Source organism: Hyla sarda, chromosome 1 (genome assembly GCF_029499605.1).
Source record: "Hyla sarda isolate aHylSar1 chromosome 1, aHylSar1.hap1, whole genome shotgun sequence".
NCBI lineage: Eukaryota > Metazoa > Chordata > Amphibia > Anura > Hylidae > Hyla > Hyla sarda.
The window spans coordinates 50,498,004-50,511,125 of NC_079189.1; the positions used below are offsets into that span (position 1 = coordinate 50,498,004).

Sequence of the window (13,122 nt, forward strand, 5' to 3'; positions counted from 1 at the left end):
ACAATGAAATCTTGATGGACATCATTGTGCATGTCTGTACTGCAAAATAACCATAGACTTCAATAAAAGTGGAGCTGGCATTGTGTACCTGACTTCCTCGGTGCCGTGCTGTTTATTTTACCTGGGCCCTAATCTTAGAACTATTACAATGAATCACAATCATATACTTATTAGTTAGACTGCACCTTTTTAATGTCATTTCCTCAAGCGATATCTGCTGGAAATATTCTTGGGTAAACAGCCTATGTGCTGACATGGACAAGTTCACACAGTATTCCAGCGAAACAAGTAAAGCTGTGTGTATGGACCATTAGGGGACACGAGATTGGGGATTGGCGTCTGATCGCGGGGAGGTCCGGCTCCATCTCCAGAATGGGGCTTCGGCATTGAGCCATAGATGACACGCAGTTTTATGCTCCATAAATCGTCTATGGGAGCGCTAGAAGTACCCAAGTACAACACGGTCTTCTGCACGAGGGGTTTCAGTGGTCGGACCCCCCCCCCAGTCAAATCTTATCCTATAGGGTGTTATCTTCCCTGAGAAAAAATGTAGTAGACATGTTAAAATCTAGCAGATGGATCCTTCTGTCCCCAACATTTGCCAATGTGGGAGAGTCACAATAGCCCACATACACGTAAGATGGTGAACTGACATTAACCTATTGTGAATGGCCATACAAAGTCTTTATTGGGGGCTCATTGTAGGATGCTGTCTTCAGAATTGATGCTTCTTGGGGAGAATACTTCTATACAATGCCGTGTGTTATCGCTTGCTATCACCCCCCCCCCCCTTCACTTATTGGTGCCGCCATTTAGTCTGGATGTGTGGTATTATACTTCTATGGTCCTTTATTGATCACTTCTCCAATGATATTGATCAGGTAACTAATGTACATGTTAAGTAGTCGGAAGATGACCTTCAATGGCTCGTCCGGGTGGTCTCCCTTCTGTTGTATTGACAAATCAGTGTAGGTCAGGAAAATACCTGAACACTCAAGTCTGGTCCAGTATTGGAGCTTAGCCTTATCTTTTTCATTAGTGGTAATGGAGATCTTCTATCTGTAGGGTTAATCCTGGCGTCATGGTAAATCTAATCAATGAACACCTTATATTTGTAGTGGTGAATGCTAAGGAGTCAACAAATACATCAATCCTAATAGACGGACAGGTGTCGGTCTTATGAGTGTTGGTTTAAAGGGTTTGTCCAGGATTAGAAAAGCAAGGATGCTTTCTTTTAAGGAAATCGCCAAACCTGGTTGTTTTTGGTATTGCAGCTCGGACCCTTTTCTCTTTAATAAAACTGAGCTGCAATATCAAACACAACCCATAGACAGGGATGGGGCAGTTTTTGACAATATTTATCTAATCCAGTTTAACCCATGTAGCATCAGACCTAACATTTTGGATCAATGAACTTGGCATTGTCCCAAGCACAGACCCTCTATGAGGGTACATAAAGTCCCTATGTGTCCATACGCCATTATATTGTGTCTCCATACAGCACCATATTGTCCTGAGAATGTCTTGGCGACAGCTATATCTCCTGATCTCCACATGCACATGCTCTGCTTGGCCAAGTGTTTTTCCTTTGAATGGGGAGGAGTAAGAAGTCTGCGGACAGACCTGTAGCGGTGGCTTATCTCCCCTAGAAGGGATCGAACATGTCGAAATCTAATATGCAGTTTTTTCCCCAAAAGAGTCAGGAGGTCTCATACACATTAAACGGATGGCCGATATCAATGGATGTGGCTAAATTTATTCTAAAAAAAAAAAAAAAACTTACATAGAGGGAAAGCAAGCACTCACACACACACATCACCAATTAATACCAAAATACATTTTTATTAGATCAACATCATAAATGGACAGATTTAGTCCATTTAGACATCTAGACATAGGTGCATATACATATAGGGCCTCAGGATGCAAGAACATGTGCAATGGATATAGGTAAGTAGAGAAAATATAGTAATCTGGTAATGAGACTATATAACTTACATGAACAAAATAGATGACAACACTTACAAACACACACAACAGCAGAGCCAGAGAATAAAATGTTACTTTTTTTTATTTTTTATTGAATCAACTGGTTCCAGAAAGTTAAACAGATTTGTAAATTAGTTCTATAAAATAAATCTTTATCCTTCCAGTATTTATTAGCAGCTGGATGCTACAGAAGAAATTCTTTGCTTTTTGAATTTCTTTTTTTTTGTCTTGTCCACAGTCAGCTCTCTGCTGACACCTCTGTCCATGTCAGGAACTGTCCAGAGCAGCATCGGTTTGCTATGACCATTTTCTCCTGCTCTGGACAGTTCTTGATACGGGCATCAGGTGTCAGCAGAGAGCACTGTGGACAACACAAAAAAGAAATTCAAAAAGAAAAGAATTTCCTCTGTGGCATACAGCTGCTAATAAGTACTGGATGGATAAAGATTTTTTAATAGAAGTCATTTACAAATCTGTTTAACTTTCTGGCACCAATTGATTTAAAATGTTTTTTTTCCATCGGAGTACCTCTTTAATGAACCTATAGTGATGCCCAGTCCATATGTACCTTTTTGGGGTAGGCACATATGGACTGGGCATCACTATAGGTTCCTACTTGAATACTACTGGGTGATGTACACCATTTCTGCCAAGTGTTTTGGTAGTAAGTGTATTTGGTGATAAGTTTAATATTAAAGGGGTACTCCGGTGGAATTTTATTTTTTTAATCAACTGGTGCCAGAAAGTTAAACAGATTTGTAAATTACTTCTATTTAAAAATCTTAATCCTTCCAGTACTTATTAGCTGCTGAATACTACAGAGGAAATTATTTTCTTTTTGGAACACAGTGCTCTCTGCTGACATCTCTGTCCATTTTAGGAACTGTCCAGAGCAGCATATGTTTGTTATGGGGATTTTCTCCTACTCTGGACAGTTCTTAAAATGGACAGAGATGTCAGCAGAGAGCACTTTGCTCGTGATGTCAGCAGAGAGCTCTGTGTTCCAAAAAGAAAAGAATTTCCTCTGTAGTATTCAGCAGCTAATAAGTACTGGAAGGATTAAGATTTTTTTTTTAATAGAAGTCATTTACAAATCATCTGTTTAACTTTCTGGCACCAGTTGATTTAAAAAAATAAAAATAAAAATAAATAAATTCCACCGGAGTACCCCTTTAATGTGTGTGACAAGCTGTACTTGCATATTATCTATAAAAAAAAAACCTCTGTGTACCTGTGCAGACCAGTGTTCTCCAACCAGGGTGCCTCCAGCTGTTGCAAATCTACAACTCCCAGCATGCCCGGACAGCCGAAGGCTGTCCGGGCATGCTGGGAGTTGTAGTTTTGCAACAGCTGGAGGCACCCTGGTTAGAGAACACTGTTGTAGGCTATAGCAATGTAATCCATATAATGGATTCATGCACAACAGTTCTATGGCCATATATACGATCCTCTGATTGTCCCCTGAGATCCCACAGTGCATTGTATTCTTTGAATAGGAAGCTCCAAGGATCTTGAATGCAGCCTTGGATGTGACTAGAGTAGAAAACCTAATAAAGAAATATAAAGCATCACTTTGAAGGCACGTACTGTACATTTCCATTGGGTGAAAAGGGAAATATCATAATGTGCATTTCTTTTGACTCCTTTTGTAGTAAAGTTGCATACACTTTGTATTCCCTAGTACGGCCGATCCCTCTCCACAATATCTGCTTATGCAAATAATGCGGGAGTATTTTTATCCAGGCCTGATTAGTGTTTTTATGCAAAAGCAGCATTTTTATTTATTTTTTTCTCTGCGTGTGACTGATAGGATTGAAATTCTGATTATCCGAGGAGGAGTTTGTCGCTGGGTTCTTTCTAGCGGGGAGGGTGGAGCGAAGCTGCAATCCAGATGGATGTGTTGAGCTGGAACTGTATCACAATACATCATGCATTCCAAACTTGACAGATAGTCACAATTTTGAATCCTGTATTTTAATATAAATTTTTATAATTTTTTTTTTTTTTTTTTTTCTTGTCTTACGGATTAAAATTTTTTTTTGGAGATGTAACGCGGTTATGTACAAACTCATGTCTCTCTCTTCTTCTCCGCAGGCCGCCACGGTCTCCGATGGAGGTAAGACCAATTTCTACTTATTATTATTATTACAGAATGGAATGGACGGCTAATGTAGCAGAGCCGAGTTTGTTTTTCGATGTTCTGTGCGCCTTTACCACTAATTCACGATGAGTTGACAAACTTGGCTTTGTTACATCTGCCTTTTTTAAAGTGGCTCCTTAACACCCTATCATCATGACTTGTGCCCAGAGCGATCTCGGGAAGTGCTGGGTGCTCGGTGATGGAGCGCCTTTCGCCCTCGCCTATGTTCAGAGCGCAGACAAGTTAGGACAGGTTGTTTTTTAACATGTTTTTTTTTTTGTTTCCTGGTTGCCTTGTTATCATTTACAGTACACGAGAAGAGAAAGTTGGGTTAATACCATAGAAACACCTCGTCCTTAGTCTTCCTACCCTCCAGCGCAATTCTCTGCATGTGCGGACAGGCAGGTTGTCAAGCGCTATGCAGAATAGTAGCCTATTGTCATCTTGTCTTACAGCTGTCTTCTCCTTGCTCTCCAAATAACTTAAAGGGGTACTTTTTTTTTTTTTAAATAAATGAACTGGTTCCAGAAAGTTAAACAGATTTGTAAATGACTTCTATTGAAAAAATATTTATCCTTCCAGTACTTATTAGCAGCTGTATGCTACAGAGGAAATTCTTTGCTTTTTGAATTTGTTTTTTTTTTGTCTTGTCCACAGTGCTCTCTGCTGACACCTGATGCCCGTGTCAGGAACTGTCCAGAGCAGCATAGGTTTGCTATGGGGATTTTCTCCTGCTCTGGACAGTTCCCGATACGGGCATCAGGTGTCAGCAGAGAGCACTGTGGACAAGACAAAAAGAAATTAAAAAGAAAAGAATTTCCTCAGTAGCATTCAGCAGCTAAAAAATACTGGAAGGATAAAGATTTTTTTAATAGAAGTAATTTACAAATCTGTTTAACTTTCTGGCACCAGTTGATTTAATTTATTTTTTTTTTTCGACCAGAGTTCCCCTTTAATAAATGCTCCCAGGCTGCTCTGTTCTATTTTGGCTCAGTATATAAATGGTTAATGCAGGAGGCTTTTATGGCCCGTAGAGAAAAATGGAAACCAATATCTTAGTGTGTTAATTATTACGGAGAATAGCAGATATTTATTTGGTTAAAGTGGAAAGTATTCTAAAAACTTCACCATATACAAATAAATATATATATATAGAATTTTTTTTATTTATTTTTTTGCAATAGTGAAGGATGGATAAAAGATGGACAGATGATGCTTATCTATAAATGACTGAGCTAAGATATTAAAGGGGTATTCCAGGAAAAAAAATGCTTTATGTATCAACTGGCTCCAGAAAGTTAAACAGATTTGTAAATTACTTCTATTAAAAAATCTTAATCCTTTCAGTACTTATGAGCTGCTGAAGTTGAGTTGTTGTTTTCTGTCTAAGTGCTCTCTGATGACACCTGTCTCGGGAACTGTCCAGAGTAGAAGCAAATCCCCATAGCAAACCTCTTCTACTCTGTGCAGTTCCCGAGACAAGCAGAGATGTCAGCAGAGAGCACTGTTGCCAGACACAAAAGAACAACTCAACTTCAGCAGCTGATAATTATTGGAAGGATTAAGATTTTTTTTAATAGAAGTAATTTACAAATCTGTTTAACTTTCCGGAGCCAGTTGATACATAAATTTCTTTTTTCCCTGGAATTCCCCTTTAATATCTTAGCTCAGTCCTTTTATAGATAAGCGTCATCTGTCCATCTTCTGTCCATCCTTCACTATTGCAAAAAAAATAAAAAATAAATATAAATATATATATATATATTATTATATATATTTATTTGTACATGGTGACATTTTAGAATACTTTCCACTTTAACCAAATAAACATCTGTTATTCTCTGTAATAATTAACACACTAAGATAATTGCTATAGTGGGACTTTGTCCATTCGATTGTAGCTAGGTCCTCTGTTCTTGCAGTGCTATGGGGGACTAAACTATGGAAGACCGACAGACCCCGTTATAAGTCAGTGGAGTCCATTGGGCGCTGGTGGTATCTGTTATGTGAAGGATCTGGGACTGTGTTAGAAAAAAAGCCTTAGATGAAGTGGTATTACATTTCTTTCTAATTGGCAAAAATGGTAATGTTCTAAATGGCAAAAAAAAAAAAAAAAAATTATATATTATATGTACAGTATTACAAAATGTTTACATTTAAAACATTTCCAACAAATATCAGTTATACATTCTATTATAAAAAGGTATCCAATTTCCAATATACTTTCTGAATAAAGAAATTTAGAAGGAACCTTTTTAGGTTAGTCACATGCAGTGGATTTTACTTCAATTGTATACAATGCGTCCACGGAAAATCCACAATAGTGGTAGATTTGCATATATTCTGCTGACCCGTTCCTGTCCATGGTATCAAAATTAATTACATGTGAACGTACGCTTATTGTTAACAGCTAGTAGATAAATATCTGTCCTGGTCATGTGATACACACACAGGTGCACGGCTCGTTACAGTGATCAGATTTGAGTCATGTGATTGCACACAGGTGCATGGTTGGTTACAGTGATCAGATTTGTGTCATGTGATTGGACACAGGTGCACGGCTCTTACAGTGATCAGATTTGTGTCATGTGATTGGACACAGGTGCACAGCAAGCCGTGCACCTGTGTCCAATCACATGACACAGATCGGATCACTGTAACGAGCCGTGCACCTGTGTCCAATCACATGACACAAATCTGATCACTGTAACCAACCATGCACCTGTGTGCAATCACATGACACAAATCTGATCACTGTAACAAGCCGTGCACCTGTATGTCCAATCACATGACACAAATCTGATCACTGTAACGAGCCGTGCACCTGTGTGTCCAATCACATGACAAATCTGATCACTGTAACGAGCCGTGCACCTGTGTGTCCAATCACATGACCAGGACAGTTCTTTATCTAGGTGTAAATATTGGAGGTTCCTTTCAAATAACAGCGAGCAGAGTTCTTAAAAATTGAGGAATTGACACAGAAAATATATTGGAAACGTATTGAACTTTTCATTCCACAAAGAATAAACTTTATTTTCTGAAATCAAAATTCCTAACCAACTTTAAGACTGTTATAATTATTATTATTATTATTATTTTTTTTTTTTTTATGTAGGTTCATGTGATTTGTTGTATTTAGTATTGGCTATTTTAGGCAGCCAATGGGATGATAAATATGAAGTCCCTAAAAATAGATCTTTGCATGTAGGGTACCTGTGTTAATAGTATCATATGAACTGCCCACTTTAGTCAGAGGACCCTAGATCTAGGTTTGAGTGAGTTATTATCTTGTCTGTTTGTTGTATCCGCACATTATAGATGAGATGCCGCCATACTAGACGATAAGTGTGTGTGTGTGTGTGTATATATATATATGTGTATGTAATTTCATTATTAGCAATCAAACGTCATTGCACATACATACAATGTACTGCGATGCAGCACCCAATAAATTAATACAATTACCATACATAGCATGACAGTACAACATACAGCACAGGTGTCACTGTACATTATACCACATGCTACACCAACATTCCTGCACACTTTTTAAAACAAAGTCAAACAATAAAGCTTTACAGACAGTTCTTGGGGCATGGGGTTTGGAAAAGAAGGGGGTAGTGAGGGTAGATCACAGGCCCAGTCAGAATATATTGGTGTGCGGTTAGTTTACAGAATAAAGTGGGATATATATTGGTCTTTCTCCCTACCGGAGGTGAAGTCGTTTTATGAATTCTCATTTAACTCAAGGTTCTTTTATATTGAAAGTGGAAAGGCAAGATATAATAGATCAGTGTGTGGAGAACATCATTCCTTTCCCTGTGTTTTTGAAAAAGTTTTTTTTATTCATTTATTTTTTTTAATTAACTGGTGCCAGAAAGTTGAACAGATTTGTATATTACTTCTATTAAAAAAATATTAATCCTTCTAGTACTTATCAGCTGCTGTATGCTCCACAGGTAGGACATTATTTTCTTTTTTGAATTTCCTTTGTCTGACCACAGTGCTCTCTGCTGACACCTCTGTCCATTTTAGGAACTGTCCAGAGTAGGAGCAAATCCCCATAGCAAACCTATCCTGCTCTGGACAGTTCCTGACTTGGACAGAGGTGTCAGCTGAGAGCACTGTGGTCAGGCAGAAAGGAAATTCAAAAAGAAAAGAACTTTCTGTGGAGCATACAGCAGCGGATAAGTAATGGAAGGATTAAGATTTTTTAATAGAATTAATTTACAAATCTGTTTAACTTTCTGTCATCAGTTGATTTAAAAAAAAATAAAAATTTCCAGTGGAGTACCTCTTTAAGCACAGCCTTTTAAATTCAATTCAGTCGCTGCTTTTAATCTCATTTTAATAATAGTATGATAATATATTATGATTTTAAACCAGTACATCTGCTTTTGTTCGTTTTACTAATGAAGACGCTTTCGCATACATTTACTTAGAAATGATAGCAGATGTTTTGTCGCATGAAACACATAATTTATACATTTTTTTACTTCCCCGCCTTGATTAGCAGGTAATGTTACCACTTTATAGTCAGTTGTAATCTACATTTCTTCTCTGTCTGAACTTAGAAGTTATTACTGTTTTTATATGAAAATATTTTTATTATTTATTATAAATTGGCTGTTGCATATTATGGGTTTGTTAAGATAAATGGTAAGTGGTGCATTAAATAAAGTGTCCTTAAAGGGGTACTCCGCTGCTCAGCGTTTTGGAACAAACTGTTCCCAAACGCTGGAGCCGGGAGCTCTTGACATCATAGCCCCACCCCCTTAATGCAAGTCTATGGGAGGGGGCGTGACGGCTGTCACGCCCCCTCCCATAGACTTGCATTGAGGGGGCGGGGTGTGATGTCATGAGGGGGCGGGGCTATGACGTCAAGAGCTCCCGGCTCCAGAGTTCGGAACAGTTTGTTCCAAATGCTGAGCAGCGGAGTACCCCTTCAATAGCCAGATCAGCTGTATTACTAGTTGTTTTTGATTTCAATGATTTATTCACACAGTGTTTTTGGCACCTATTTTTACCCCCTCCTCCCTTGCAAACTCCAGAAGGGGCTCTTGCTCTTCCCGCTTCCCGCATGGAGTGATGAATGATAAATGCTCCGTGCATTGTCTATTGAAGCATCGAGGTGCTGTACTCTGGTATCTCCAGCCCTCCCATAGACAGTGCCTAGAGCACGTGCTGTCTTCTGCTCCATGCAACGGGGAGAACCGGGGCCTGTGGATCGGAGATAAGTTAATGGGGTACTTTTTTATTTTTTTTTTTTTTTTTTAATCGACTGGTGCCAGAAAGTTTAACAGATTTGTAAATTACTTCTATTAAAAAATCTTTACCCTTCCAGTACTTTTTAGCAGCTGTGTGCTACAGAGGAAATTCTCTTTTTTTATTTTTATTTCTTTTTTGTCTTGACCACAGTGCTCTCTGCTGACACCTCTGTCCGTGTCAGGAACTGTCCAGAGCAGCATAGGTTTGCAATGGGGTTTTCTCCTGCTCTGGACAGTTCCTGATACGGGCATCAGGTGTCGGCAGAGAGCACTGTGGACAAGACAAAAAAGAAATTCAAAAAGAAAATAATTTCCTCTGCAGCATACAACAGCTAATAAGTACTGGAAGGGTAAAGAAGTAGTTTACAAATCTGTTTAACTTTCTGGCACCAGTTGATTTAAAAAAAAAAAAATGTTTTCCATCGGAGTACCCCTTTAAGTGCTTGATAGCCCCTTTTTGATGGATCTGTAATACACATAATTGCGATTCAACACAAACAAACCCCATATTATACCCCATAAAGAAATAGGCCCCAAACCTGACTCCCGAAACCAGCTCCCATGCATTACTCAGACCATATATTCTCTTAATTTAAAGGGGTTATCCAGGCAAAAACTTTTTTTTTATATATCAACTGGCACCGGAAAGTTAAACAGATTTGTAAATTACTTCTATTAAAAAATCTTAATCCTTCCAATAGTTATTAGCTTCTGAAGTTGAGTTGTTGTTTTCTGTCTAACTGCTTTCTGATGACTCACGTCCCGGGAGCTGTCCAGCTCCTATGGGGAAATTTTCCCATCATGCACAGCTCCCGGGACGTGACATCATCATTGAGCAGTTAGACAGAAAACTTCAGAAGCTAATAACTATTGGAAGGATTAAGATTTTTTAATAGAAGTAATTTACAAATCTGTTTACCTTTCCGGTGCCAGTTGATATATTAAAATTTTTTTTTGCCTGGAATACCCCTTTAAACATGCATATACCACTTTCCGTTCACTCGTGGGCACCAGCACAGCTAATATTGTTGTCTCTGTGGCGTTTAGGAGTGAAGAGAACTGCAGAAATGGGGATCAGTGAGTGAGTGACTGAAAAGGGCACGGTCATTAAAAAACAACAACTTTTAACCCATTGACTGACCACAAGAATGAGCATGAAGAAGTGCAGACTTGGCGTGTTCTTTCCTGCCTCTGTGTCATGTGACCTGGATGGACTCCTAAAGTAAGTTTATGGGGCCGCTCTCCAGGTCCCAAACACAGCAGGTAGAGAAGTGCCCCCGGTTGCCCACTTCTATCATGGTTTGTTCTCGTCATCAGATGGGGGATCATTCAGACCCCAAACGGGAAAAAAACCTTTTGGCATATCCCTAGGACACGTCAAAAGTGAACTCATCCGCTGTAAAGAAAATGGCGGTTTTAGGAGATTTCACCTGCTTTTCCATGAGGTAACAAATCTGGTTGCGGTCCACATTTTAGACTGCTGGTGGCCAAACATTTAGTGTGAGACAGTCTGGTTGTTAGGCATTGACTGCCTAACCACCAATGCATAGTGTTGTCAGGCAGGGTGTCCCTAGCAACCAGTCTGTATTAGGGGCCTTAAACTACACATTTCTCTCTCAATGCCAATGTATTCTTATTTTTCCATACATGTAGTCGGAGACCCTCTTGTCATGAAAGCGGTGTAAAGAGAGATATAGGTCAATGGTTATTGTTGATACCAGTCTTGTTGACTTATCCAGTACATACGGATGTCATGTGAGTACAATGTGGTTATTGGTGTTTGGACTCATGCCAATTCTGGACAGAGCTAAATCTTGTTCTCCGCTCCTCTGAGTGCATGTATCTTATCAGTGGAGCGCAGTCCTGACCCCTCGCACACTCTGCAGGGGTCATGCCAGTACTGAAACACACCACAGCTCTGTTCTGCTCATATCCCATGAATTCTGTGACCAATACAGATTTCCTGGAGAAATCCAGCAGAGGCCTTCAGAACGATAGGGATGTGTTTTGTGTCAATGAGGTTTTGTGTGAATCAAAATATTTATCATGTTGCCAATAATTAAGTCAGAACATTTTTTGCTTGAAATGTCCGGAACAGTCACTTGATACATTGAAAATGGTTTTTCTATGAAAAGGTGCCACCCTCGTCCACAGGTTGTGTGTGGTACTTCAGATCAGTCCTATTAATTTTAGAGCAGCTGACCTGCAATACTACAATCAGCCTATGAACAAGAAGGCGCTGTTTGTGGGGAAAAACCAACAAACCATCTTCTCAATGCTATGAATTATGTCCCAGTGAGACTGAGACACTGCGGTCACTACTGGAAACAAATAATGGTCACTGATGTCAAAACTCTCTGGACCCATGTCTGTACCCATAATTCAGACAAGATGAGGAATTTTTAACATATTTTATTAAACATTTTAAACAATTTCATAACAATAAAAAATAGTGTCTCTATGAATTTTTAGCATAACATACATTATAGTGGTTGATACCCCTTTCATTTTTGACCAAAAAGGTTTCAGCAGCCAGACCACCGCTATCTCCAAATTAAGGTAGATACTTTAGTAAAGAGAACTATCTTAACGGGACATCACCTTTAGTATATGGAATGTCATGCCAAGACAGATTCTCCTTTTAAAAGGTGTTATCTACTTTGACAATCCCTTTAAAAAAAAGGTAAATGGGTGCCCTATTCAAGGACCCTCAATGATTACCTTTATAGGGAAAGCTGACATTGTGATTATTTTCCCTGTAGCACCTCCGCAGGTGAAATGAAGCATTACACAGCCTTTTTGAAATCACAGCCTAGCCTTTTGTCTGTTTTAAGGGGTACTCCGGCCCTAGACCTCTTATCCCCTATCAAAAGGATAGGGGATAAGATGTCTGATCGCGGGGTTCCTGCCACTGGGGAACCCCGCAAATTCTCTTGCAGCACCCACTTGTCATCAGCCTCATGGAACGAAGATCCTGTATCGTGAGTCATTAGACATGGAGCGATCTTCGCTCCATGAGGCTGATGACAAGTGGGTGCTGCAAGAGAATTTGCGGGGTTCCCCAGCGGCAGGAACCCCGCTATCAGACATTTTATCCCCTATCCTTTTGATAGGGGATAAGATGTCTAGGGCCGGAGTACCCCTTTAAAGGGGTATTCCAGGAAAAAACTTTTTTTTTTTATATATCAACTGGTTCCAGAAAGTTAAACAGATTTGTAAATTACTTCTATTAAAAAAATCTTAATCCTTTCAGTACTTATGAGCTTCTGAAGTTAAGGTTGTTCTTTTCTGTCTAAGTAATCTCTGATGACACGTGTCTCGGGAAACGCCCAGTTTAGAAGCAAATTCCCATAGCAAACCTCTTCTAAACTGGGCGTTTCCCGAGACACGTGTCATCAGAGATTACTTAGACAGAAAAGAACAACCTTAACTTCAGAAGCTCATAAGTACCGAAAGGATGAAGATTTTTTTAATAGAAGTAATTTATAAATCTGTTTAACTTTCTGGAGCCAGTTGATATATATAAAAAACGTTTTTTCCTGGCTAACCCCTTTAAGGTGTGTTGTGTCCTCAAAAGAGGGACGCTCTTTGTAGTAGAACTTTCCTTTTATCAACCCACAATTCCCTAAAATAATGTAAATTGTAAGTGGGTTTTCTTAACCACACAACCCCTTTAAAACATAGGTGCGCTCTTTAACTTACCTGGCCTTATTCGGTGATCCC

The 13,122-nt window shown here is 39.2% G+C and overlaps 1 protein-coding gene across 1 annotated transcript in view; it reads left to right on the forward strand.

The window, feature by feature from the left end:
* RGS12 (regulator of G protein signaling 12) overlaps positions 1 to 13,122 on the forward strand; it is a 214,013-nt gene that overhangs the window by 132,756 nt on the left and 68,135 nt on the right. Inside the window, exon 4 of the mRNA XM_056555025.1 lies at positions 4,084 to 4,105. Coding sequence (XP_056411000.1) covers positions 4,084 to 4,105 — 22 coding nt within the window. The remainder of the gene's footprint in view (positions 1 to 4,083; positions 4,106 to 13,122) is intronic.